The following is a 27,334-nucleotide window of genomic DNA, read 5'->3' as shown; positions in this document are numbered from 1 at the left end:
AACATTTAAAAAATATTTGGGACAGGTACTTGAATTGAAAAGATTTGGAGGCATACGGGACAAGTTTAGTTTGGGAACATAGTCGGTGTTGACTAGTTGGACCAAAAGGGGTAGTCTCCATGCTGTATGATTCTGACAAAAGTACTGCTTTTATCTGCTTCACAGCACTCTGCACTGGAGATCTCTGCAGCATCTATGGAGAGAAAGCAGAGTGAATGTTTCAAGTCCAAGGACTGTTCTTCACACTGACCCTGACCTAGGCCAACTCTTCCACTGTGAAAACATTTTGTGAATGTTGGCTAAATAATACAATAAGTATTACATGTTGGAGAGACCCACATCTTGAATTATCAGCTATGTAAGATTTTTAGCCAAAATCAATCAAATGGTGTGTTATTATGGAAACTCTGTTCAGCACTTTTTTGTGTTTACGCTCCACTAGGGTGGTGGTTAATCTCCATATGCTAGAATTCATGTAAACTAAGTCAGAGTCACAGAGTTAATCTATTGAATTAAAAATGCTGCAAGGAATAAATTAATAATGGGCCGGGTGCTGGCAGTGGGACTAGATTGGGTTGGGATATCTGATCAGCCTGGGCTGGTTGGACTGAAGTGTCTTTTCCATGCTGTACGTCCCCATGACTCTATAAAAGCAACATCACTTAGCAGCAGCAAAAGAAAGTAATGAGGATTATGAGTTCTGCAGGGAAATTCTGGTTCAAATTTGTGAAATGAAAGATTCCTGAGCAAACAGTTGCAACTTTTAAGTCTTGAACTTTGTGTCACTGTTCATTGCCTTTAGGTTTTGAGTCCATTCATTTCTATCAGATCAAAATAAAAATCTTTTAACTGCTTCCTGTAAAGGTATGAATGAGCTGAAGGCTACTCTGCGAGATCTAGAACAACGCTATTTACTCTTCAAACAACAACAATTCACGTTTGTTGCAGCTCTGGATCACACGCGTGAGAACGCCCATGACAAGACCAAGCCTGTGTCTACTCTTTCACAGGTAACAATGTGTTTATTTTACCATAGCTACTGATGAAAAAAGGAGTTTGCTTAAACTACAGTTATACTACCAGGGCTTTTTTTTTTAAAAGTTTGTTTCAATTGAAACTAAATTGAAATCAATCTAGATTTGCATTTATTCTACATTTTAAATTTGTACTATTTCCAATTTTTTTTAAAAATATATAATCCCCAATGTGATATATCAGATATCATGCCAATCAGCCATTGGATAAATTAACTTCACAACTGTCAAGTTGTTTCTTTTTAACCCTGTGTACCTCATTGGTAGGTCTACATTTGGAATACTGCACGTTATTTTTGGAACACTCCTTGAAACATTAAGGGGTGCAGAGAATGACAAGGATGATTTCAGGAATGACTGGAAGAATTGGAAAAGCTGGATGAAGGAATATGAACCAGATTTTCATCATTCTAGATAATGCAGGTTATCTCTCGTTTACTTAATGAGATGTTTGAGTACAAAATGATAAAAATTAATTCAGATAAATGCGAGGTGCTGCATTTTGTGAAAGCAAATCTTAGCAGGACTTATACACTTAATGGTAAGGTCCTAGGGAGTGTTGCTGAACAAAGAGGCCTTGGAGTGCAGGTTCATAGCTCCTTGGAAGTAGGGTCACAGGTAGATAGGATAGTGAAGAAGGCGTTTGGTATGCTTTCCTTTATTGGTCAGAATGTTGAGTACAGGAGTTGGGAGGTTGTATTGCAGCTGTACAGGACATTAGTTAGCCAGTGTTGGAATATTGCGTGCAATTCTGGTCTCCTTCCTATCGGAAAGATGTTGTGAGACTTGAAAGGGTTCAGAAAAGATTTCCAAAGATGTTGCTAGTTTTGGAGGACTTGAGCTATAGGGAGAGACTGAACAGGCTGGGGCTGTTTTCCCTGGAGTGTCGGAGACTGAGGGGTGACTTTAGAGAGGTTTATAAAATTTGAGGGGCGTGGCTATGATAAATAAACAAAGTACTTTCCCTGGGGTGGGGGGAAGGTGTGGAGTGGGCAGAAATTGAGGACATAGATATAGGGCGAGAGGGGAAAGATATAAAAGAGACCTACGGGGCAACTTTTTCATGCAGAGGGTGGTACATGTATGGAATGGACTGCCAGAGGAAGTGGTGGAGGCTGGTACAATTGCAACATGTAAAAGGTATCTGGATGAGTACATGAATAGGAAGGGTTAGGAGGGATATAGGCCGGGTGCTGGCAAGTGGGACTAGATTGGGTTGGGATATCTGGTCGGTTGGACCAAAGGGTCTGTTTCCATGCTCTACACCTCTGACTCTATTATTGAAAACTGCATACAATTTGATTTTGCAGTGGTTAATATCCATAATCAGCGCAGTTTGAATGTACAAAAAAATTCCAACATCTGTATTAAAGTATCACTGTTATTTTGTTACTTTGTACGTATGTCAACCTTTGACCCTGAAACAGTACAGTAAGGAAAATGTATAATTTATTTAAAGGTCCATAGAATATGTAATTGCTTTTTAGAATATTTAAGGAATTAGTAGTAACCTTCTTGGAAAATAAGGAAAAAAAAACTCATAGTCCTTGATATGGAAGCAGTACCATCAGGAAGAGTTAAGAATGAAACCATGTGCTTGGTGAACACAAAGGGCAGCTCCTATCACAGGATCTTTAGGTGATAATTATATGAACACAAAATACAAGCAGACAGAGACAGAAAATCGAACACTGATACATTTTATGCAACAAAGAAGTAAATAATTCTCATTGACAGGTTAGGTTTTCTTTTTGTTTGTTGAGCCTGAAGAAGGGTTACACCTGAATCAATGACTTCTCCACCGCCTGATGCTGCCTGGTTTGCTGTGTTCTTCCAGCCTCCTGCTCGTCTACCCTAGTTTTTCGGTTTGGCAGCAAAAAAAAACAAAACAAGAATGCCCAAGCTGGCTAAAATGGTCTTGGAAAGCCTGTGTAATTAACTGCAAGACACTCAAGAGCTGGGTATTTTCCCAGATGTGGCCAAAAATTGAACAGGGGTATAATTGATTGATGGATATAATCGATTTGAAAAGAAACTTAAGAAAGCTACAACTTTAAGAGTGATCATGACTTGGGGGAAAAGAGGATTCAAAAAAGTGTGCCTTGTTGATGATTGTCATATATGGAAACTCCAAGGCTAAAGCTGTTATTTACAATGCTTAGCATATTACACATAAATGAAGAATAGCATAATATGGAACAGGGTAGCTGTGTAATGCTATAATTGTGAAGGGGAATGCTTCTGAATTTTAAATCTATCTTTGTTGTATTGACTATTTAAAGTGAAATTTACCTTTTTATTTTTAGTATTATTCACCAGCTAAATCATGTTTGATTTGTTTTTAATTCATGCTGAAGTAAAATGGTGAAGAGAAATATTGTTGAAAATTTTCTTGTTGGGGACTCTTTTGGCAAATTTTAGTTGTTTTGGTTTCGCATCGCTTAACATGTTGCAAATGGCATCATAAGTTAATTTCTCAATCTGAATATTCCAATTCTAATACAATACAATGATGAAATACACAAACCCCCCTAGCCCCAGATTTTCCCAATGTTTATTTTACCACAGTTGTTTGTTAGTTACTGCACCTGTAGTGAAGAAAGCCTTTGAACCATTTGTTTTAATAATAGCATTAGAAGTTATGATGACAAATGGTTTTACAAAGTGATGGTTCTGCAAGAGTTAATGTCAAAGCTGCATTAAGCTCTCCTGAATCTAATGATGTTGCATGGTTTTTAGGTTTCGATGAAGCAGTCTAGCTCAAGGTCCTGATGGAAACAGATCTATTATCTTTGGCTGCTGATAGTTTTTTTTAGTTAATGCGACTTGTACCTAATTGTCATCTTGCAACAACCTGCAATTTGTCTAAGAAAAATGCTTATTCAGGTTACATCTTAATGGCAGATCTCCACCATTTCTAGTTAGCTGAATGCAGGTGATTTCCTGGTGGTGGTTAATAAATGGAAAATTAAATACTATGATGATTTGTTGATGGAAGAAAAAGGTTCAGTTGTGAGTCCAGATCACTTCTGGATTTTTTTTTAAAAAAATAGGGCTCTTGTAGTGCAATAATGGTATCCCTAACTCTGAACCAGGAATCTCGGGTTTGAGCCCAATCTACTCCAGAAGTGCATAATATCTCTGATTGATTAGGGAAAATATCATTGAGGTAGTAATGCTGTCTCTGGGCTAGGATTTGCAGGTTCAAATCTCACCCGCATCAGCGATACATGATAACACTTCCAAGCAAGTTGATTAAACCCAGAAAAAGAGCTAGAAAGAAAGTCTTCACATTCCTAATCAATGGACATCTCATGCAGAAGGGGACAGGCAGTTGAGAGGGCCTCCATGTGGGCCTGCTCTTGAGCCTGACCAAAGTGAGGGAGCTGTACAGTCTGACCATCTTCTGTGGTTACATCCACACTCAAGTGTCCATTAAGAGGGAGAATGATGTGTTTACCAGCACAATAGTGGTCTTTAGGGACCAGTGGTACAAAGGGCTGGAATGCATCATCACCATGGATGATATTATTTTGATAATATTCTATTCTAGTTTGTAATTTTCAGCAAAATGTTTGATTTTTGTTTTTGCTACAATGTCCAACCAGGGGCTGTTTACCTGTTACGGTTTACTTTCAGAAAAGAGTAGAAAGATCGACTCAAAACTGTTGTGGCACAGTGGTACTGTCTCCATCTCTGGTCTGGGAGGCCTGAGTTCAAGTCCTACCTGATTCGGAGGTGTGTGACAACATCTCTGAACAGATTGATTTAAAACCTCTATAATCAGGTCACATGACATCAAAACAAAATGTGACAATGTTGTGGTGCAGTGGTAGTGTTAGTCCCTCTGAATTACGAGGCTTGAGTTCCCACCTGCTCCACAGGTGTGTTGCAACATATCTGAACAGGTTGACTAAAGTACCTAGGAAGGAGGATTAATTGCAGTCATTCTACAACAGCCAGAGTTGTTGTTATTTCAATCTCCAGTTCAGAAGAAGGGTCAAACATAGAATAATACAGCACAGTACAGGCCTTCAGCCCTCTGTGTGCCATTCATTTATCCTACTCTTAAGATCAAACTAACTTCCATACCCTTCATTTTACTATCATTTATGCGCCTATCCAAGAGTCGCTTAAATGTCCCTATTACCACCGCTGGCAGTACATTCCACACACCCACCACTCTCTGGGTAAAGAACACACCTCTGACATCTATAGATTAGATTACTTACAGTGTGGAAACAGGCCCTTCTGCCCAACAAGTCCACACCAACCCGCCGAAGCGCAACCCACCCATACCCCTACATTTACCCCTTACCTAACACTACGGGCAATTTAGCATGGCCAATTCACCTGACCCGCACACCTTTGGACTGTGGGAGGAAACCGGAGCACCCGGAGGAAACCCACGCAGACACGGGGAGAACGTGCAAACTCCACACAGTCAGTCGCCTGAGTCGGGAATTGAACCCGAGTCTCAGGCGCTGTGAGGCAGCAGTGCTAAACACTGTGCCACCGTGCCGCCCACCACGTCTCCCCTAAGCCTTCTTCCAAATACCTTAAAATTATGCCCCTTTGTGATAGCCATTTCTACCCTGGGGAAAAAAATCTCTGGCAATCCACCTATCTATGCCTCTCACCACCTTGTGCGCCTCTATCAAGTCACCTCTCATTCCCCTTTGCTCCCATGAGCAAAGGTGCTTGTTCACTCAACCTTTCTTCATTAGGCATACTCTCCAGTCAAAGCAGCATCTGGTAAATCTCCTCTGCACCCCCTCTAAAGCTTCCACACTCTTCCTATAATGAGGCAACCAGAACGGAACACTGACTTGAAACATTAATCCTGTTTTCTCGCCAAAGATGCTGCCAGACTTGCTGAGTTTCTTCTGTTTTTGCGTGTTTTAGACAACACACATTGCCTTCCCATCAAATTTGGAATGATTAGATAAAATTGCCCTCTTTCTACAAATAACCAGGGCTATTTATGAAGTGAATCATAGACCAAAACAATATCTGTGATCCATCGCAAATAGATTAATGGCAGTTTCGTTTTATGAGGGGCGATGAGATGGCTGCCATGGGAAGTCAGAAGATGCACATTGCAGCATTATGGGTGTAGTCTGTTTGGCTTTATTCTGATTAGGAAAAATATCATTGAGGAATCTTGTGGTGTAATGACAGTAATGCTGCCTCTGTTGGATTTATTCTGTTTGCTTCATATGAGTATGCAGGAAGGTCTCTTTTGACCATTATTCTAGTAAGCAGTAAAATGCATTATTTCAGTTGATAGTGATGATTACACCTAGAAAATAGATGTCTTTGGAAGTGATACCTGACACTTCGCATGATCAAAATTCAGCAAATATTTCCAATTTCAGTTTAGGTTGTAAATTGGCATAAGCTGAACAATCATGGTCATTTGGGAAATGATAATTGTTAAGTACCTGTTACCTTTACTATTACTTAATTTTGAGTAAATCTCAGTCTCAGCTCTATGGCACTAGATGCTTCCTGCTACTCTTGTATGACTGTAATCAATAGGTTTCACAACAATATTGATGGGGACTAAAGATCATTAAATAACAAAGCTTCATATGAGGCATAGACAGATCATGGGAGAAATAGAAAAAAAGCTTTAAAACAGGAAGTTTCATTACAAAAAGTGTACATCTCAGTTTTTTAATTATAACTGTCTAAATTCTAGAAATTATCTGGAGACAAGTCATTAAAAATGACAAATCTACCTTCTTTTGCCATCATCAGCTGATACCACTGGATAAATTATGGTGTATATTTTAACTTTTCTCATGCAGGTTCAAAATTACCTGGACCATTACTGCAACAATTCAACAGACAAGCGAATCCTGATCATGTTCTTGGATCTTTGCAAAGATCTGAGTGACTTTTGTAGTCAACTTGAGGATATCAATCCCAAAGCTTGCTCACCTGATGATCGACTGGAAAAGTGCAAACTCCTTCTCAGCTGCAACAATGACATGTCCCACATCCGAGCTAAGTAAGCTTTATAAAATCACTATAAAATGTTGTGTATAGGTTTGTATCAATGTAGTCAATCAAATTCACAATGCTGCACAATTTTGCTAAATAAAGCTTGACGTGGTGTGATCCAGTAGCTCAAGCAGTTAAATGTTTTACATCAAAATGAAATTCACAAATATGTCCCAAAATTCATCTGATGAAATTCACTTAACCTCCGATCAATAAAGAAAGAACTTCATTTATAAAATGTTTTCATGTTTGAAGTGTAGAAAATATATGTTTATAATGTAGAAAATGTGGCAGACCATTTTTACATAGAAAGCTTGCAGAAATAATGTCTAATGATCAGCTAATCTGTTTTAGTGATATTGACTAAAGGATTAATATTAGCCAGGGCATACAGGATGAAACTCCTCTATCCTTCTTTGAAAGTAGACTGTTGTGGGGTTTTAAACATTATCTTGTGAGGGCAGGTAGAGCCTTGGTTCAAAGTTTCACCAGAAAAAACGACGAGCCTTGAGCAGGGCTTGAACTCTCAATTTTCTGATTCAGAGGCAGGAATGTCGCCTTTACGATACAGCTGACAGTTATGATTTAGGCTTGTGTAGAAATTTAATAATCAAATCTTTGATACACTTTAAGCTTCAAAAGGATAGACTAAATAACATTGGTTGAGTATTGCTGAGAAAAGACACATTTGTCAATGCCTTTCATCTTAAGTTCATCAGGGTAAATCACAAGATTATCAATTCAAAGGGAAAACCGACATTTATACTGTGTAAGAGAGCTGATTGAAGAGAACAAGTTAGTAGAGATGTTGCTACAGAGAAAGCACTTATTGATAATTTACAGTTAGCTACCAGACTTTGTTTAAATTTTAAATGAGGTAGGTTGGCTATAATAGTTAGGGAGAAATTAACCAGCAGATAGTTGTCACTTGTTTGGTTGGGTTGAAACAAGTGCAGTGCATGTTTATGTTTATTCTGTCTACAGAGAACAAAACCTTATGTATTAATATATGTAACTTCCAGTTCACACGAATGTGCTCACAGAACCCAGTCTCCTCTTTAGCACGTCTCATCTTGTTCCACACACCTAACTTCTGCTTTGAAATCCTTGCTGTCTACCAAGCCATCTCCTCCTTTTCTATCCTGAAATATTTGCCTTCTAATCTGTCAGCCTCTGCTTTGAGTGATTCATTATTGTTGGTGATTTCACTGTCCATTTCAGTTTCCTTTTCCTTCATTCTATAGAATTAATTGCTCTCATATCTGTCTATATTTGCCTTCAGTACAGTGCCTGCCTCTGCCCTTCTCAGTACAATGGCTGCTGAAAGCCTGATGCCTGTGTTTATCACCACTTTTGATCAATGTATTTCTACTTGGTTTGCTTAGCAAAGTTTAAAAATAACACAACACCAAGTTATAGTAAAAAGTGAGGTCTGCAGATGCTGGAGATCAGAGCTGAAAATGTGTTGCTGGTTAAAGCGCAGCAGGTCAGGCAGCATCCAAGGAACAGGAAATTCGACATTTCGGGCACAAGCTTTCCTACTTTCCTGATGAAGGGCTTGTGCCCGAAACATCGAATTTCCTGTTCTTGGATGCTGCCTGACCTGCTGCGCTTTAACCAGCAACACATTTTCAACACCAAGTTATAGTCCAGCAGGTTTATTTGGGAGTACAAGCTTTTTGAGTCCTGCTCCCTTTATTAGGTAGCTAATGGGACAGGATCATAGCACACAGAATGTATGGTAAAATAACTTTTACTATACATTCTGTGTGCTATGATCCTGCCACACTAGCTACCTAATGAAGGAGCAGCGCTCCAAAAGCTTGTACTTCAAATAAACCTATTGGACTAAACTTGGTGTGTGTCTTTTAAACTTTGTCCATCCCAGTCCAACACCAGCACCTCCACATCATTGCTTAGCAATGCAAGACCATAAGTCCTGCTAAATTTTGATGCTTAACTTTTCTAACTATTGCACAAAGAGAATTGCACTGGTGCACATTGGAAAATTCTACTTGCTGAATGAGATCCAACTTGTATGCAGGAACAAGTTGATACTTCCTTTCAGCTAACAGAATTATAGTTCTGGCACGAACACTGAGTGGAAGCCAAAGCTTTTGAGAAAAGCTCAGTCCAATGGAAAAAATGTCAATAAGATATTTTTAAAGGCTTAAGACAATTTTATAGATACATGAAAATTCAACATTATGAAAAATGTTATTTTAAAATGTTTTTTATTATTTAACAACATTATTTTATGGTCTAGTTATTGGGCTGCAAGGAAGAAAATGTCAGGCCAATCCCTATCAAGTTCTGATTTTTTTTTATAGTTTAAAGAAAGTTAGAAATTTTTTTGAGCAACTTCAAGGATTCAGATTCTACTTTCATACTACATTTCACTCACAATGCATAGCTGACTTTACAAAATTGAAATATAAGCCAATCGGATGAAAGAGTAGCACAATAGTTTGCATATAGCCAATGTGGCACCTGAAGTGTGACAGGGACTGCACTGTGATGATTTATTATACCATAGATCATGAGATGTGAAACTGGCATCCTGCCTTCAAAAATCTTACAAGTGATGTTACCATTCACGCAGGTCTATAAATATATCACTTCAAACTGATGAGAGGAAGCATTGGAAAGAGTCGTCATTTACAGTTTATTGTGGAAATGATTCAAAGATGAAGGTGTTAGCTCCATTGACAGGCAAATGTATTGGATCTTCAGTGTTATCAATTTGCCATCTTATACCAGATGACTTCTCTGCAGCAATTCTTTTATTCTGCAGATAATACTTTGTTCGCTCTGAAAATTCATGGTATCATGCTTTACGGCAAATTTCTTGACCATTTAATATCTGTCTTAATTTTTCCAGAATGCACATTTTGTACTTGTATATATTTGCTCCAAGTCAACATTGAACAATTTTTTCTGATTATCTGCTGTCTAATTTTCTTCACTGCTTTAGTACATGATATTGAATATATAAGATGCCAATAATTTGTAAAGCAAAATAACTTTCCAGGGCACCAGTATCATCTTTGTAGTCACATATTTTATATTAGTCATTTTGGGCACACCTAGACTTTGTGTTCCTCACTCTGTCTTTTCTTGTCAATTCATTTTCATGAAAGAATGTAGATACACTGGATGTCGTGCTGCTTCAGTGCAGATGCTGAAGAATTAAGGTTTTGCAGCTGTTTGAAAACGTAGTGATATTTATTTGCTTCATGTATTTAAAATATTAACTTTTTTCTTATCTTCGAGCTTTATTAGATTTTTATTTAAAATAGCCTGCATTATTGATATTTCAATGTGCCAGTTGATATTTTTTATTAGACAATACACTATTATTTAGGAATTTAAAAATAACTGCAGTATTTAATGGAACAACAAAGTTATCACAGTTAATGGGCCATAATTTTTATATAACTCTAGAGGATGCTTAACCCATAATAAAAGGCCAGCAAAAATGATTGATGTGCTATAGACCACTTTTGAAATGAGTAAATATAGTCTTTGGTGAATAAAAGTTTGCAAATACACGTTACTTCAGCCAGTGTTGAAAATCTTACCATCTGCCTGGCAATATAAATAAAAATCTTTACAGCACCATACAGCATAACTGTGAAAAGCTCAGGGAAAATACACAACATAGCTTGACATTATTGGTTATTGAGAAAGAAAGATTTGTATTTAAATTAGCACCCAATTATGCCTTTCCAAACATTTCAAAGCATTTTACATATGAGCTACATCGAAGGCCTATGACTATTAATGTAGGCAAATAAGCAATGATTATGCTCTCAGCTGATCCCTCAAATAGCAATGAGATACATGACACATTTATCTTTTATGATGTTTGCTAAAGGGAGAATGTTAGACATTATATTATGAGAACTCCAAACTCTCTTTTAAATAATGTCATAGGATCTTCAGCATTTCACCTCAATTACGTTAATAGGCACCTCAGTTTAACAGGCAAGGTCAATGTTTACTCATGACATCAAGCCAGCATTTTGGTTTACATCAAGTAGCCGTAACACAAATAGACATGGATGGAAATTGGAGGTAAGCATTCTCCACTGATTGTAGTCATACCTAGTATAAAGGGAGATGGCTGTTGGAAGTCAAACATCTCAATTCCAAGATATAAATGCAAGAATTCCTTATCAACCCGTTTAGAAGTATTATTGCACATCTCTGAAGCAGGGAGGAATGGAATCTGAGCATCTGCATGCGCCAGACCTGGATAACATGCTGCGTTGGGCTTCTAAGTGACAATGATCATCTTCAACAAGATACAAGCATCTCTCCCTGACATTTAGTGGCATTATCATTGCTGACTGCCCTAACATCAACATTAGGGGTTAGCATTGACCAGAAAAACAATTGGGCTGGTGATATAAATACAGTGGCTACAAGGACAGATCAGCAACTGAGAATTCTGTGATGAGTGACTTCCCTTCTCCCTCCTCAAATGTCTGTTCACCACCTACATGACACAAGACAGAATGGAATATAATGCTCCCCACTTCTCTGGATGAATGTTTAGTTTGTTTCTTTCACCACAGAATTGATCTGATCTACTGAATATTTCCTGCATATTTTCAATTTTATTTTTGAATCCAGCCTAGTTTTTTCCACTTATTTTCTGGAATGCTTTCAAATATTGCTACCCTCTTAAGATGTAGGAGCAAAAGTAGGCCTTTTGTTCCATTATGTCTGCTCTGCAGTTAAATGGCTGATCTGATAACCCTCAACTCCACTTTCTTGCACTTTCCCTATATCTTGCTTCCTTTTCTAATAAAGGCTGAGACAGACAGAATTTTAATATACTTAAAAATTCAGCCTTTATAGCTCTCTGTGGTAGAGGATCCTACAGATTCGTGACATTCTGAAAGTAGAAATATCTCCATATCTTTCTTATACTGAGATTGTGCTCTCTGGTACTATTTCTCCCACAATGGGAAACAACCTTTCCACATCTACCCCATCAAGTCCCCTAAGTATCTTGCATTTTGCAAAACCACCCCCTAAGAGAAAGAACAGGGAATGACGTCAGCATAAGACATGACATCACCAACCCAAGGAAATCTAAACACAAATAGAAAGTGGGCCATGCCACCAGTGCTTCAGCTGGAGGCTCACTGATGATGCTATCTAGTATGGTGACTAAATGTCTGAAAACAAACCTTCCAGCTCATTGAGCAAACCTACATCCAGAACATCAACATGAGCTATAAATCTTCTCAAAACTCGCTAAGGTTACCTCTCATTCTTCTAAACTCCAATGAATATAACCTGTTTTCTCAGTCTGAATGGTTCACTGCTGTGTGGTTCTAGAGCTTCCTTGTTCCTCCTGTTCTTCTGATTGATACCATTGAATAAGAAACCAACAGAGATGTGGAACAATGTGTTCCCACTTCTGATTAGGCCTTGATCTGTTTCAACCGTTTGTGATCTTCATTACTGTATTTTTCTATAATTATTCTTCTATATGTTGATTTCTTATGCTTTGGGAACTTTAGTATACTGCTCTTTTTCTTAAAATAAAATCAAGCCTGGTTGTCCTTTTGCTAATACCTTTTCATGCTCAGTAATGTTATTTCTGAGACAAAGATGGAAGCTGTGCTCTTAATCTCTTCCCCATCAATAAATCTGATGGTGATAGTTTGTTCTTAGTTGTGATGACCTTGTAGCTTCTTAGTGCACGATTTTCATTTTTGTTCTTTTTAAATAATGTTTTCATTGTACAAATTTGTCACTTAACTTCTCCATTTACTTTAGGATAATAGGGGTGAACTTGTAATATGAATAAAATAATATTCTGTGCAAATGTCTTGAACTGCTTATTTGCGAACTGCAGACTATTGCCTGAGATTACAGTGACCAGAATGCCTGATGTTAAGATTTTCTCGAGTGATTCCACTACAGCTTCTGTGTTAGCAGTTTACCTCTATCCATGTCAAACACAGATGCAAGTATTTTCTGCATACTGTGGTTTAGTGACAGAAAATGAGATGATCTTGGTGCTGGCAGAGATTGTTCTGTAGATTAGCTCCATTTCAACAGGAGCCGTTGTGTTCATTTGGAGGCTGAGTTCCAAGCCATCATCAACACTTTTATTGAGGTGTGCAAGGGGATGTGTCTTACATTAAATATTCATAAAATGAAGATCCCCTACCACTTTGCCCCACCACATTGTACCTCCTTGCCCCTGGTTATCAAAGTCCATGAGGTGGCCTTGGACAATATAGACTGCTCCATTTCGTAGGTGCCTACCATCAACAAGAGTGATATCAAAGAGAAAATTCAGCACTGCCTTCAGCGAGTCTGTGCAGTCTTTGGTCACTGAATAAGAAACTGAAGACCATGTTTTCAAACCTGGTACCACGCTCAGGTTTATGGAGCAGTAATGATACTGGTCCTCCAAATGGCTTGGAGATTTGGACCATGTATAGCTGGCATCAAAAGCAATGGGCAAATACCACAAGTGCTATCTACAACGATTTGTAAATCCATTGGCAGGATAGGCACACCAATGTTAGTGTTAAATTTAGGCCAAAACGTCCAGTATTGAAAAATCAACCATGTAGATCAGCACCACTGAGCAGGTCACATTACCAGGCATGAGACTCCCAAAACAAATGAAAAAGATTTACAAGGAGGTTGTTAGGGATGGAGGGTTTGAGCTGTGGGGAAGGCTGAATAGGCTCCCGGCTGTTTTCCCTAGTGCATCAGAGGCTGAGGGGTGACCATGTCGAGGTTTATAAAATCATGAGAGGCATGGATAAGGTTAATAGACAAGTTCTTTTCCCTGAAGTGGGTGAGAACTAGAGGGCATAGGTTTAGAGTGAGAAGGAAAAGATTTAAAAGGGACCTAAGGGGTAACTTTTTACTGCAGAATTTGGTATGTGTAAGGAATGAACTGACAGAGGAAGTGGTGGAGGCTGGTACAATTACAACATTTAAAAAGCACCTGGATGGATATATGAATAGGAAGGGTTTACAGGGATATAGGCCAAGTGCAGGCAAATGGAACTTAATATGGTTAGGATCTGTGTACGGCATGGGTAAGTTGGACCAAAGGGTGTGTTGCCGTGCAGTACATCTTTATGATTCTATGGTTCTGAGCATAAACATGGTACGACCGGTCCTGGAAGACAGAAGAAACACCTAAAGAAGATTCTCAAAGCCACCTTAAGAACAGCATCCCAATAACATCTCGGAAACCCTGGTTCAAAAATGCCGAAAGCAGACGGACCGCGTTCACGAAGAATCTATGCACTTTTGCATCTCATCACTGAGAGCAACTTGAAGTCAGTCATTGACTAAAAAATATGTGTGGCAGCCTGGGCATCCAATCCTCCCATTCTTCCAACCACTGTGTGCACCTGTGATAAAGACTATAGGGTGTGCACAGAACCCTGTGGTAATCTAAGAACTTGTTTCTAGTGTACAAGAAGTCATCCTGAACCATGAGGGACTACTCAAAAGAAAATCAATCTCCAATAGTAAAGTATGACAATAATGAAGATATTGCCTTTAAATTAAAATAAATCCATTCCCAAGTACTCCCATGGCTTTGATAGAAACAATGATGGTAATAGTGGTTCTTTCTTATCTTAGTTGTTCACCGTACACAAAATGCAATTACTCATTATTTCTTGTAATCAGTTTGAAATCCCTGGCCACGGCACTAACTGTTTAAACCTTTGCTTATCACCTCTGCATTAAAATCTATCTACCTCTGTACTAAAAATATTCAAAGGCTCTGCTTCTACTGCCTTCTAAGGAGAGGGATTCTAAAGATTCGCAACACTCCATGAGGAAAAGATCCTCTAATCTCTGTTTTATATGCATAACCCCTTAATTTTAAATGGTGAGTTCCTTATTCTGGATATCTCTACAGGCAACTTGTCAAGACCTTTCAGGATTGTATGTTTGAAACAAGTCAACTCTCACTCTTCTAAGCTTAAGCAGTTGCAAGCCTTGCCTGTCCGACATTTTAGAGTTATAGAGTCAAGGAAATGTACAGCATGGAAACAGATCCTTTGGTCCAACTCGTCCATACCAACCAGATATCCCAACCCAATCTAGTCCCATTTACCAGCACTTGGCCCATATCCCTCTAAACCATTCCTATTGAAATATCCATCCAAATGCCTTTTAAATTTGCAATTGTACCAGCCTCCTCCACTTCTTCTGGCAACTAATTCCACCCATGCACCACCCTCTCTGTGAAAAACTTGCCCCTTAGGTCCCTTTTATGTCTATCCCCTCTCACCCTAAACCAATCCCTTCAGTTTTAGACTCCCCCACCCCTTTCTTAAATCATGGTACCACGTTAGCCAACCTCCAGTCTTCTCAGCAGGTTTTGAAGTTCTGTTATGCTTCTTGTATTTTCCATTGTGAATACTGATGCAAATCAGTTCCTCCTCCATTTCTTTGTTCTCCAATACTAATACTGTAGCCTCATTTTCCAACAGTTCAATGTCCACTTTTTGCCCCTTCTTACAAATATCTCAACAAGTGGCCCAGCAATCATTTCCCTAGCTTCCCACAGAGTTCTTGGGTACGCCTGATGGGGTACTGGGGATTTTAGATTAGATTGGATTAGATTACTTACAGTGTGGAAACAGGCCCTTCAGCCCAACAAATCCACATGGACCAGCCAAAGCGCAACCCACCCAGACCCATTCCCCAACCTTTACCCCTTCACCTAACACTACGGGCAATTTAGCATGGCCAATTCACTTAACCATCACATTTTTGGACTGTGGGAGGAAACCGGAGCACCCGGAGGAAACCCATGTAGGCATGGGGAGAATGTGCAAACTCCACACAGTCGCCTGAGGCAGGAACTTAACCCGGGTCTCTGGCGCTGTGAGGCAGCAGTGCTAACCACTGTGCCACCATGCTGCCCTGGATTTATTCTCCTTTATGCATTTCAAGACATCCAGCACTTCTCCCTCTGTAATATGGACATTTTTCAAGATTCAATGTCTATTTCCTTACATTCTATATCTTCCATGTCCTTTTCCACAGTAAACACTGATGCAAAATACTCATTTAGTATCTCCCCTCTCTCCTGTGGCTCCACACTTAGGCTGCCATGTTGATCTTTGAGGGGTCCTATTCGCTCCCTAGTTATGCTTTTGTCCTTAATCTATTTGTAAAAATCTCTTTGGATTCTCTTTAACCCTATTTGCCAAAGCTATCTCATGTCCCTTTTTTGCCCTCCTGATTTCCCTTTGAAGTATACTCCTACTGCCTTTATAGACTTCTAATGATTCTCTTAATCTCTCCTGTCTATACCTGACATATGCTTCCTTTTTCTTAACTAAACCCTCAATTTCATCTGCCTTCCCTGTTAGACTTGTTGCATTGAAATAAATGCAGTTTAATTAATCAGTCCTACCTCGTTCTCTGCTTTGTTCCTGCCTGCCCTGTTTGACTTGCTTCATTTCTGAACTGCACCAGTCTCAGATTGATCTTTCCTCAGTATCTCCCTGGGTCCCAACTCCCCCACCACCACCATACTAGTTTAAATCCTCACGAGCAGCTCTAGCAAATCTCCCTATTTCCCTGCCAGTATATTAGTCCTCTTCCAATTCAGGTCCAATCCATCCTTCTTGTACAGGTCACTTCTACCCCAGAAGAGATTCCAGTAATCCAAAAATGTGAATCTATCTCCCATACACCAGCTCCTCAGCCATGCATTCAACTGCTCTATATTCCTATTCCTACCCTCATTTGCTCACAGCACCAGGAGTAATCCAGATATTACTACCCTAAAGGACCTTCTTTTAAATTCCTGCCTAACTTTCTATATTCTCCCTTCAGAATCTCATCGTTTTCCCTTCCTATGTCGTTGATACCAATGTGTACAATGACCTCCTGCTGGTCCCTCTCCTCTTTGAGAATATTCTGCACCCTCTGTCAGACATCCTTGATTCTGGCACCAGGGAGGCAACAAACCATTCTGATTTTTAGCTGCTGGCTGCAGAAATGTCTATCTGTGCCTCTGACTAGAGAGTCCCCTAACATAATCGATCTCTTGGAACTCAACGTTTCCCTCATTACATTAGAGCCTGTCTTGATACCAGAAACTTGGCTGTCTGTGCCACATTCACCTGAAAGTCCATCATCTCCTACATTTTCCAAAGCAGCATACTTGTTTGAAATGGGGATTGCCACAGAAGACTCCTATACCACCAGCCTATCTTTCCGACCTTTCTTAGAATCAACTCATTTACCTGACTGTAACTGTGGTTTTTCTCCCATCCTATAACTGCCATCTATCACCTTGCTCTTGAAACTTTTTCATTGCCTCTATCTGTTGCTCCAACTGACAGGATTCGCAATCAACGACATTTATTGCAGATATAATCCTCCGTAACCAATAAATTCTCCTAAAACTCCCAGATCTGACAAGAAGAGCATGTCACTCTACTGAAGGCCGTTTTGCTCATTCCAATCTACAGACCCAGAATATAACACCATCTTATTACTCTACAAAACACTGCTCCAGGCTTATATATAATTATGGCTTATATGTTTAAAATTTAATCAAGAGACAGATCCTAATAAAAACATATAATCAAGAAAGAACCCATTATACTCACTAATGTAGAGTTACAGCAAGGCTGTACTTAAATCTATTCATTTATCTGTTTCTGTGCTGTGACTTCTCCCAAACAGGTTCCTCCAAGATTAGTTGCGAATTTTGCTGTTTATGAATTTTTCCTAGACACACTCTGATGTTCAGAGATACATGAGTTCAAACAGCAAAGGCAGTAACAGCAGAGATTCACTGCTGTGTCAGTTAGCAGTGTTGGTTTCTTTCTCTCTCTCCCTTACAGATCATGTGCTTGCTGCCTTTGTCTATCTTTCAGTTGTTGTGACTTTATTTCCTCCAAAATTCCAAAACAATTGCAACAGCACAAAACAGTAATTGCTGCTCCTAGAATTCAAGGAAATCACCTCCCACACCAAAATACCTCAAAAAAGGAGCAGCTGTTACAGCTGCAAATAAGACAACTCGCCCATTCCAGGTCTAATAAATCTTCTCTGAGCTGACTTCCAAAACATTTACATTCTTAAATTAATAGACTATTACAATAAACAATAGTCCAGATATGGTCTTACTAATGATATGTATAATTGAAACAATAATATCACTACTTCTGTATTCAATTCCTCTCACGATAAAGGATAACATTCTATTAGTTTTCCTCAATGCTTGTTGTATCTGCATCCTAACATGTTGCATTTCATGCACTAGAACACTCCAAAACCTCTGCACCTCAGAGCTACATAATCTCTCACCATTTAGATAATAAGCTTATTTGTTTATAGACAATTCACATTTTCCCAGAATGTATGTCATTTGCTAAATCTTTGTCAATTTGCAGAATCCAACTTTGTAGTCTCCTTATGTCCTCTTCACAATTTACTTTCCTATCTATCTTTGTGTCATCAACAAAGTTAGAAACCCGTACCCTTGCTCCCTTTATCCATGTGATTTATATAGCATTTAAAAACTTTGAGCTCCCAGCACTGACCTTTGTGGCACACCTCTCATTAGATCTTACCGACCTGAAAATACCTTCTGTCTAATTTATTATCTATATTCACAGTGAGCTTTTATTTTCCACAATAGCCTTTTATGTGGCACCTTATTAAATACCTTCTAGAAATCCAAGTACAGTACATCCACTAGTTCATCTTTATCTGCAGCTATACTTCCTCAAAGAACTCCAACAAACTAATTAAATATGATTGGTTAAACATGACAATTCCAAAGGCTAGTATTCCAGACAGTATTTTTGGAAACGTTCTTTATCACAGCTTTTTGCTTCCTACATTTGTCATCGTATTCTTTCTGTAATCAGTAAGTGTTTTGAGACTTTAAGAAGTGTAGGTTTCAACCTTTTCTGTGACATTTAAATCTGCTTTCTCTAATGCATTTATTGATATTGGCAACAGTGGATCATCTGTCTTCTGATTCCTTTCCCCAAGTATTCAGTGGTTGAATCATACCTCGTTAGAGGAGTACGGAAATGCTCAGAGTTGTAGAAAGCTGTTAAAGACCATTAAAAAGGAAGAGTAAACAAAGGTGCAGACTGCAGCTGGACCACTGGGTGAGATACACAATGGCTGAAAAGTTTCCTTTCTACTGCGGTCAATTTGAAATGCACCACGATACTCGTAAATGTTTACAGCATAGAGGAAGCCAGTCACCCCATCATGGTTGCACCAGTCACCATAGATCTGACTATACTAATCTCAATTTCCAGTTCTTGGCCCATTGCACTGAAGATGATGGGTCTTCAAGTGATATCTACAAACTGCTTAAATGCTATGAGAATTTCTGACAAACACTTTTTCAGATAGTGAATTCTAAACTTTATCATAGTCCAGCATTCTGGTAAATCTCCTTTGCATCCTGCAGTTAGATCCTTTCTGTAATGTGACCAGAACTGCTCAACTGTGGCCTAACCAGTATTTTATATAGTTTCAGCATAACCTCTTTCCCGTTGAAGACGATACCTCAGCTAATCAAGGCAATGATCTCATGTGCCTTCTTAACCACTCTACTTGTTCTGTTACCATCAAGGATCTATGTACATGTACACCATTGTTCAGCTAATATTCAATATTACCCAGGGTCTTATAATTCATCATTTACCTTGTAGTTCCTAAGGACACCGTCTTTAACCCTACCTCTACACAAACTCTGTTTGTGCCCAGCCATAACTCCCCCTCTCCTTTTGGCAGTGATTCCCCCTACTGCCCTGACAGGTGTCCCCACTTCATCTGCTCGGCAACCAACATATAGACCCCCAGGACTTTTTTCACTTCGGACCTCTGACCACCTTTAATGGGCAGCATGAGACAGGTCCCCTGATCACTGTTTGTATAGCTCCTTGATGTGATTCCCCTGACTGCTGCTGCTGGGCCTTCAGAACTGACCATTGTTATTCTCCTGACTGTAGTCGGATAGACCCTCCGACCATGAACAGCCCAAGCGCATAACTGACTGTGGCTAAGGTCCTGGACAGTATGTGGACATTCGCATAACTGATGGTACCGAGAACCCCGACCAACAGTGCAACCCAAACCCCAGTTAACATCAAGCTGAATATACCAGACATCCACTCTGATTTCTATGTTGAGAGTTCTCCACGTTGAGCTTATTCAATGTGTTGGTAGGAAAGGAAACAGTATTAATTAGGTGTGTTGTAGCATTAGCAAAGCATTTAATGATCTATAATTATCTTTAATTGGCAACTCGCTGCTGCTTTGCAAGAAACTATTTCTTCATTTGGCAAATGCATAAACAATAATAGGCCTCACCGGACTTCCTGCACAATTCTGTCATAGTCCATGTCGCTCAGACCCTATAATATTTCCACCCATTGAATCTGACAGATAAATGTTTTGCTCAGATCATGAAACTACCTGAGAAGATGCAACTGTCCAAGTGCTGAAAGAAGGAACAAAGAAATGATGATCTGAACATATTGAGGACACTCCTGTGGTCACATTACTGTATTGGACATACAGAGACAGTCCAAGATGGCCGAAGAAAGTACAGTCAATGCCCTGATGTAGTTGAGAGAAGAGATGCTAAAACAGATGCACGCAAGCCACCAAGAAATTGAGATGAGTTTGAGGAAAGCACAAGAAGTATGAGACATGGCAATGAGACTAAGGACAACAACAGCCAGGGCAGTGTGTGGAATGAGTACCAAGCCAAATGAACTACAGAGCAGTTGATAACACAATATATCCCAGACAGAATATGAAAGAAGCTTGGAGTAGATCTTTTCAGTTTAGCAGGACATGATTATCTTGTCACTGTAAACTTCTATTCTGACTACTGGAAATTATTCCATATACTGGAATTTCAATGACTAGCAGTGTGCTTGGAGAATGCCTGAAAGCACACTTTGGTCATTAAAGTAATACCACCATTGTGATGAGTGACAATGGCCTTCAGATCACAAGTAAAGAATTAAGCTACTTCATAAAGTATTGGGAAATTCAATACTGCAAATCAGCCCCACAGTATCCCCAGTCAAAAGGAAAACCAGGGGTAGCAGTGAAAATCATCAAGGTAAAGAAATCTAGCAAAGTTAGCACAAAGGCAATCCTCAAATGCAGAAACACCCGTTAAGGCATGGAAGATAGTAAAGTACGTAGTGCAGTACAAAGACTACTGATGTAGGTTATAGTTACAGATGTGAGTGACAAAATCAGTGTGAAATGGTAAAAACAAAATATCACTATGGCAAAACCATTCTAATGCCAGCGTTGAGCATTAGAAAGCCGGTCAAGATACAGATGTTCAACATTCTCAACAAGTTACCCAAGTGGCAATTGGGATCTCTTTCAAACAATTCTCACCTTGATCGTACACAGTGGATGTGAACGAACAGATATACAGGCGCAACCAAAGGCATATAGGTAGAACAACAAAAGCTGTAATTTCACTGTAATCTGCCAGCTAAGAAGATGGAAACTCACCATCTGTACAGACCACATATCAACTATCAGTCCCAGAGTTCTCCAGCACCCCAACAATCGAAATGAGAGAAAAACAGTTAACTGCAGCAACAGAAAGTGACACAGGAGTGACACTCCCCAAAGAAGGAACAGCATCCACGGAAAGAATCAAATGAACAACCAGTGACAATGTGCACAAATACCATGAAGAGATCAGTATGATTGAAAGACATGTACAATACATACGTAAAGACTCACTAAAATAACAAATTGTTGATGCATAGGAGAAGGGGAACTTGGGAACTCCAATGTAGATGATAGTGATTCAAACTTATTTTTTTTTCATGGAAAAGGAGATGTTTGGATGAAAATGCAATCTTGTACTAATGTTCTTCCTGCCTTGCCATAATCATATGACTTCCTTCACTAGGCACTCACTGCAGGCAGTTATTTTATAGGCAGTTCCAAGAAAGATAGAGTGCAAGCAGCATCGTACTCGTGGAACACAAAATAAATGAACACACTGTTTTCTCTCTAAGTTTCAGAATGCTTAATGATCTGTGCAACATCTTCTCTGCTTTCAGGTCAATCCTCTCTGGTTTGTATATGAATTGAAGGCCTCATTTGAAACTTTGACCATGATCTGGTTGTGAATTAGTTCTACCTTCAGATATTCATATGCACAATCTTTTCTGGTAGCCTTTAGAGGTTGTTTATGGACAAATTTATTCTTTCCCCAGGCCCCATTTTCTCTGATTAAATTTCACATGCATTGTTATTAAATTTCTCCTTACACTGAATTATGCAATGAATGAATTCTGCGTACAATGCACTGCTTTTGTCAATGTCTTGTTTGGAAAATTGCTCACAATGATCCCCAATGTACAGAGTAATATACGAGATATTTTCTAATCAGTCTGTTCAAATATGTTACCACACACTTTCAGAGCAGGTGGGACTTGAACTGTTCCATTTTGCACCTGAAATAATACAAATCATGCATTTTTTTTCTTCCAAATCTCACATGCCTGATTCTGGATCATCACAAGGATCAGCTCCAGGAATACCAGATAAGCCTCCATACCTTTGGAATTGATCCTTCAACTTTGGCTGTCATTGTCCCATTGCCAATTGTTTTGGTTCTTAGCTCAGAACAGCTTTGTCTTTCAGCCTCCCTCTCAGCCTGCAACGTCCCCCCGACGTCCTGGTGAGCATTGTCTTTCTTCATTCATAGCAATGAGGTTAAACTACAGTAAATGCTTTATCTTTTCTCTGTCTTTTCCACTATTCTGTTGTGTTACTGTGGGTATGCTGTCTAACTGGAATTAGTCTCCCAAGTTCTGCTCCTTGAATTCCAGGTGCCTTTCATAAAAATCTTCTTACTTCTAGCAGGGTGGATAAACACATAAAATTAAGATTTTTGGCAGAGCTTCTGCTTCCTTTGAGTTCTCACTACATAGCCACCTGACATTAACTTTATCACTATATCATTACGTATCATCATTTCACATTCTGCTGATGCCCCATTGCTTTACAATCTGCGCAATCAATTATGGTCTGAGTGACGATGGTACTGTAACCTTCCTTGCTGATGGGAAGCAATGCAAACCATGCCATTTTTAAGAGCATAAAATCCTCTGTGCTAATTTTTTAATGAGACTATAAGAATATATCTTTGTGCACCTCAGTAAATATTTCAGCTTCTTTGCCCTGTATATCCTCCACCATACTCTTTCCTCAATTGAAAGCATCCCAAAAACCACTCCCCTATGCAACTTGTTGACCACAACTAATCTCCCTGGTGCTAGCCAGCTGGACGTCCTGTTCATTTCAATTTCTGCCCTGGCCCAGCTGCTGCTTCCTGCCTGTTTCAGGGGGGCATCTGACTGGCAACATGTCGATCAAACGCAGAGCTTCAAATTGCCACGGCCTGACACTACCAATGTTGAAGGGTGGACAGCGTATCTACTCAATTCCCACAAATTTCCACAGTTAAAATCAGGACTTTACTCTTTGGAACTCCCTGCATGTAATTAATTTTTTTGTGTTAAAACTAGTGCTTGAAATGGGTGCAATTATTAAATTACAATTATTAAACCAGATGGTAGCTTTAATATCAATGAAAAGTGTAAGTGAATAACTCACATCTGTGAAATAATTCTCAAATATGATGTGTGTACTGCTTGCCAATATCAATGAGATCATCTTGCCCCTATTAAGCATGCGTGATTTTATCTTGTTCCTTCACTCAAGGTATGAACAATTCTATACAATGCTAGGTGGCAGGCAGGCATCTTATAACCTTCATGTTTTTTGCAATTGAAGTGTTCCATAATAACCTGCAATTGTGTACAATTTAACTCCATAATCTTATGCATTCTGCAAGCATTTTGTCAATTAATGGCATGTCATGTGAAATATTTGGTTTTGAGAGCTGAATTAGCAAGAAAAAGAAATCTAGTTTCAAAACCTTTGAAATATCAGTACTGACTTAGAAAATCTGATGGATCTGTTAGTGTGATGTATTTTCAATCACCCCTGTCCTCCCTGTTGTGCTTCCCAACAAATGCAGTCCCTAGCACAAAGAATGCAACTGGACTTTGGAGCACCTTCTTACCAAAAAATTATTGCCCACCTATTAGTGACACAGTGCTTTTCAATGAATTTCCTGGAACGGCATCATAATTGTTAATCCTCTTGTGTGAGCATCATCACACATTAAGAGCACAGAACACAGTGACAGTTGCTGTCTGTATTGACAAGCACAGTAGACAAGAGATCCAACTAAAAACAGAATAAAACGCCCACATAAAAATTGAAACAGTATACATTATAAATAATAACAGCCAAGGAATCTCTCAAAATGGTGTGCAGCCATCAAGCTGTAACATTAGTTCACAGAAACAATGGTTATTTGACTTTTAATTTGTATGTGCATGAAATGCCAGTAGTCCATGCACCATGCACAGAAAAGATGATTGCCTTACCATTGAATGATGCTTGGCAGAACATCTTTAATGTGACATTAATAGTGAGCTTGGGTTGCCTTTTCCATGGCTTATTATTATATATCCAATTACTCTAGTGTCTGGTCACTGACAATTTCCTCCTACGTGAATTTAGCTTCTATACTGTCACCTAAAAATCACTTTGTTCAATACCTCTACCAAGAGAGGTTTTGGTGTGATTGTAGATCAGGTTTGACATGAGAGAAAAAAGAACTCTCAAACCAATTAATTTTGTGGGACCGTCATTTTCATAACAATGGAAGAAATGTAAAAATTGTGGACAAGAAGGACATGTGGGTTTACATAAATAGCATATGGTTCCAAGAATGGTTTCAGTAGAGATTAACCCTTTATTTGTGACACAGGTATTGATTCTCTGCATACCAATAGTATTTACATACATGACTAACTGGTGAAAAATTAGAAGTGTAACTAACCAGTTCAAAAATTGTCTTGAATACCACTTCCTACCCATAGTCTTTGTAATGCTCATGTAAATTTCACACTATTTTCACACACAGAGTTAACCTTTGGAGTTCAATATGATGTTTCTTCGGAATACTTCAGTTCTAAAGAAAAATCATACCAGACATTAACTCATTTTCTCTCTCCACAGATGCTGCCAGCCCTGCTCGGTTTCTACAGCACTTTTTGCTTTTATTTCAGATATCCAGCATCTGCTGAATTTTGCTTTTATTGTCACAGCTTCTAATCTGAGATTATATATAATTAAATTCTCACGGTTAACACTGCTGCAGTAAATGTGGTAAATTTTAATGTTATCTTATTTTGACACAGATATCCTCATGATGAAGTGAATCACCTGAGCTGCGATGAATCAAAGCATCACTATGGTGCTGTGATCAGCATCTTGCCAGTTGCTTTAGACTTGTTAAGGGAAGGTATTGGCGTCATTGAATCAGCCCAGTATGAAGCTGCGAGAAATAACAGGTATGCTCAGTGCAACAAGAAAGAGGAACCACCAGAGAAAAGATGCAGCAGCGTACAAACTGTTCCAATTCAGAGGGATGATTGTGAAAACAAGTACATGCAATGGAAAGCATCCAACAAACTGAAAAGTAAACCGTTAAAATCCAAATGCCCATGGGTACCACCTGGTAAAACCAATGGTCTTTGAACACTCGCAATTCACAAACTGCCCAATCAGCACCATTACTAGAGCTATTATTGGAGCTGACTTGTTTCGGTTGCCTTTGGTAGTGGTTATTAGATACTTATTAAATAGTTGGAGCCCTTCCATCCTGGATAAAGGCAGTGCATAGAAATAAACTGAATGCATTATTTCTGGATTTCTGCACAGCATATTTTCCAATTTTTATTTTCAAAACTATGGTTATTTTATATTAACACATTTCTCCTTTTTTTGGCCACTGTTTTGCACACTCTTAGGGCTTCCCAAGGCTTTTTACAGCCAATGAAGCATTTCTGAAGTGTGATCACTGTTGTAATGTAGGAAACTCATTTGTCAATTTACACACAGCATATGTGATAATGACCATTTTGTTTTTAAGCAATGTTGATGAGGGATAAGAATTAGCCAGGACACCAGGGATCTTTCATGTTCAATTCAAATAGCAGACAGTGTTGATTTGAAGGCTCATCTGAAAAGCAGCACCTTCAGAAGGGAAGTATGCTTATAGTAGTTCACCAGAGCATCTCTCTAGATTTAAGCTGAAGTCTCTGGAATTGAACTTAAACCCAAAATTTCTGACTCTGTAATGTAAGTGCTCCTAGTGAATGACTGCTGAAACCTGTTCCATTCTATTGCCTAAGTGGTTAAAAATCATTGTTCTTTCATGTGGAACTATACAAACCAAGCAGATCATGTTTTTAATCCTTGAACCCTGCTCAATCAGAATACCAATGACAGATTATTATAATTGGGTAAAAACAATGACTGCAGATGCTGGAAACCAGATTCTGGATTAGTGGTGCTGGAAGAGCACAGCAGTTCGGGCAGCATCCAAAGAGCAGCGAAATCGACATTTCGGGCAAAAGCCCTTCATAGGGCTTTTGCCCGAAACATCGATTTCGCTGCTCCTTGGATGCTGCTGTGCTCTTCCTTCACCACTAATCCAGATTATTATAATTGATCTCTGTCACACTAGGTTAATAAAGAAATATTATTCAATGTCTCTGCTACTGCTTGTTTCCAGTGACCCCTTTTTTGAAAAATCATATCTGTGTCCACTGGATGAGATCTGCTCTGCTGTGGTGGCCCCTGATGTTTAAATATGCAATGAACTTTCACTGAGTTCATGCATATCTACTTGAGTGAGGCACAAAGCTGCTAAGCTGCATCCCTCATTTCCTGTACATCTCACAGGAAAGATTGGAAGAAGATTTGGAGATGAAATCTGTTGTTTATAGATTTGCTGAAGATGTTCGCTTGTGTGCTGAACATTTTATTGATTTCTCCTCAATTCAAATCTGGTAAAAAATAACCACACACATTTTCATTTCTTCAAACTACATTTAAGTCTTTCAGTCTGATTGAGAAGTAGTAAATATGAATAGAATATTGAGCTAATCAGGTGCATCTGTGCTGGAGTGTGGCTAAACATTTCTCTCCTTGATGCCATTCTGCTTTGTGGTTGAGAGAAATTATGGTTGCATTAAGTTTAATTCATTCAATAATACGTTGAAACAAGTTTATTTCTGGAGCAAAATAAATGTCACTAAAAACTTTACTTAATTTTTGTTCAAGCATTTTAAGTGTATTGTCATTTGTTGTCATTG

General features: G+C 38.9%; 1 protein-coding gene across 1 annotated transcript; it reads left to right on the top strand.

Annotated features, from left to right (window-relative positions):
- Nucleotides 1-866: 866 nt before the first annotated feature.
- spaca9 (sperm acrosome associated 9) lies at nucleotides 867-25,712 on the top strand. The gene is made up of 3 exons (XM_060841222.1): nucleotides 867-1,010; nucleotides 6,848-7,050; nucleotides 25,373-25,712. Exons 1-3 carry the CDS (start codon nucleotides 867-869, stop codon nucleotides 25,710-25,712), a joined length of 687 nt encoding a protein of 228 aa, XP_060697205.1.
- Nucleotides 25,713-27,334: the final 1,622 nt, after the last annotated feature.

Source organism: Hemiscyllium ocellatum, chromosome 21 (assembly GCF_020745735.1).
Source record: "Hemiscyllium ocellatum isolate sHemOce1 chromosome 21, sHemOce1.pat.X.cur, whole genome shotgun sequence".
NCBI lineage: Eukaryota > Metazoa > Chordata > Chondrichthyes > Orectolobiformes > Hemiscylliidae > Hemiscyllium > Hemiscyllium ocellatum.
This window is presented reverse-complemented; position numbering and strand designations above follow the sequence as displayed.

Coding starts and splice junctions, on each gene's coding strand:
- spaca9 (XM_060841222.1), top strand. CDS start 867: ATGAATGAGCTGAAGGCTACTCTGCGAGATCTAGAACAACGCTATTTA. Junction 1,011..6,847: donor CTGTGTCTACTCTTTCACAG/GTAACAATGTGT, acceptor TTTCTCATGCAG/GTTCAAAATTACCTGGACCA. Junction 7,051..25,372: donor ATGTCCCACATCCGAGCTAA/GTAAGCTTTATA, acceptor ATTTTGACACAG/ATATCCTCATGATGAAGTGA.